At 31.8% G+C, this 2,268-nt stretch overlaps 1 protein-coding gene across 1 annotated transcript in view; it reads right to left on the bottom strand.

Annotated features, from left to right (window-relative positions):
- LOC105625970 (organic cation transporter 1-like) overlaps positions 1-2,268 on the bottom strand; it is a 20,208-nt gene that overhangs the window by 2,854 nt on the left and 15,086 nt on the right. Inside the window, exons 5-6 of the mRNA XM_012207277.1 lie at positions 1,452-1,655; positions 263-506 (exon numbers count right to left, since the gene is read on the bottom strand). Coding sequence (XP_012062667.1) covers positions 263-506; positions 1,452-1,655 — 448 coding nt within the window. The remainder of the gene's footprint in view (positions 1-262; positions 507-1,451; positions 1,656-2,268) is intronic.

Raw genomic sequence — 2,268 nt, forward strand, 5'->3', positions numbered from 1 at the left:
ATCTCTTCATATATAAATTCATTTTATATTGAGAGATTTCTTTAAACAATTAGCGCATTCTGAACACTTATTCCTACGAGCCCTTTTATTTTTTATTGTTATTTTTAAGTTAGGGAATAGTGAGATTCCCTAACTTAATAAATTTTATAAAAAAATTATACAATACTTTTTTCATCCTAGTACATCAGAAATGTATGAGATCGTGATGCACTTATTTATTGTTAATAAACAATTTGGGGATCAAGAGAGAAAAGACTTTTACCAATGAAAAAGGCTAGGTAATCAGAGACACCCAGATTAGTCGTGTTGTAAGATAGCCCATTGTATACCACCGCATTTGCTACCCAATCGAAAGCGAGAATGAAGAACTTCTTCCTGATATTTGGGTTTGTAATCAAGTCCATGGGGGTCGCAGATGACGGCGTCGCCCTGTTTTCACCTTCCAAGTCGATATCGTTGGAATTTCTGCCATTACATGATATCCCTTGCCTCTTTAATATTTCTATCTGTAAATAATATTGCTAATGGAGTTAAATCCTTATATAGAGTATCCTAAAATTCGCGAAAATCGAAATACTATAACAAGAAAGTTTTCGAAAGATTAAGTGAAAAAGATTATTTATAAATTTTTATTTTAAATAATAATTTCTGAGATATAAGAGTTTAAATGTGACTAATTATAGATATTTAAATAATCACCTGTGAATATTAATAACGCGCTAAACGCTTATCAGCTCTCACTAAATTAGCACACGAGATTTATACGGACATGTAGCTAAACATAATCTACAATTGGCTACATAATTCTTATTATTTCAAAAATTACTACTTAAAATAAATTTTATAAATAACTTTTTTATCAATTTTTCGAGAACTAGCTTGCTACAGTATTTTGAGTCGCAAATTTTATATGTGACATCCTATATATCACTCTTTTACTTCAAAAGTGATAACTCAAAAATGTGATTTTCCAATTATTATCATAAATGAGAAAAATAAATTATCCACTATCCATTAATTGTCAAAAGTGAACTAACTTAACTTCATAAAAAAATTATTAAAATAGTCACAATTCAAAAAGCATAGTTTTTAAAGGTTATGATACAAAAATAATAAAAATGACATTTTGAGAAAATGATTTTTTTTTCTGTTATTATTTAATTAGTCAAACAAGAAAACAGTTTTACAGTTTAATTCTTTGATTTGACACTTTTGAAGTAAGAGAGTGATATATTAACAGAATAATAATAAAATTAAAATATTTTATTCATATTTTATAAATGAATAAGATATTTTATTAGAGTTAAAGAGTTAGAGTGTAAAGGCTCGTATGATTGTTAAGCAAATTAAACAGAGTCGTTATTACTTAACAGAGAGCTATTATTTCGAGCTAAAAGATATTATTAAGCGAAAGAATGATTAAGCAAATTGATGATTAAATATTAAATTACCTCCATCTTTCTAAGAAAATTCGTAGGCACTGTTTTGCCATTGACTTTTGCCATTTGTTGGACGATCGCTTCCGCCTCGTCTATTCTATTCTTACTGAGAAGCCATCGCGGCGATTCGGGGATGATCCAGTAGTAACTGAAGAGAAGAATGAAAGGCACCGATGTGGCTAACGATAGGGTATACCAGTGTCTTAACAAGTAACCCTAATAAGAAAAACGGAAGAGAACGAAAGCATGTAATCAAAACAATGACAAATCATGTTAAGATAGTTCTTGTGTTTTTCATACAAATTTCTTTTGCCAAAACTTAAAATTTGAGGAATTATATTTGCCTCTATGCGGGCACGCGCGTCGATTCAGAGATATCTAAATGTAGAATGTTCCTATTATATTAGCATGCAGCGACCGACACTCGTATTTGCATACGCTCGCACCATATGATGCACGCTGATAGATCGCTTGCAAAATGATCCGCGTTGCACCCTCGCGTTGAATCTATTGCGAGATCCGCAAACTGTCTCTCGCGGCAAATCGCGGGGTAATGCGAGGCTTTCGCAATATTGGCTGTGTTCAGCAGAAAAAGCAGCTTTACAATTATTGTAAAATTCTTGAATATGATAGTTTATACATTTAGACTCAGCTGAAAGAGAGAGAGAGAGAGAGAGAGAGAGAGAGAGAGAGAGAGAGAGAGAGAGAGAGAGAGAGAGAGAGAGAGAGAGAGAGAGAGAGAAGAAGAGTAAGTAAGTAAGTAAGTAAGTAAGTAAGTAAGTAAGTAAGTAAGTAAGTAAGTAAGTAAGTAAGTTAACGTAAGTAACGT

The sequence above is a fragment of the Atta cephalotes genome (assembly GCF_000143395.1).
Source record: "Atta cephalotes unplaced genomic scaffold scaffold00004, whole genome shotgun sequence".
Classification (NCBI taxonomy): Eukaryota; Metazoa; Arthropoda; class Insecta; order Hymenoptera; family Formicidae; genus Atta; species Atta cephalotes.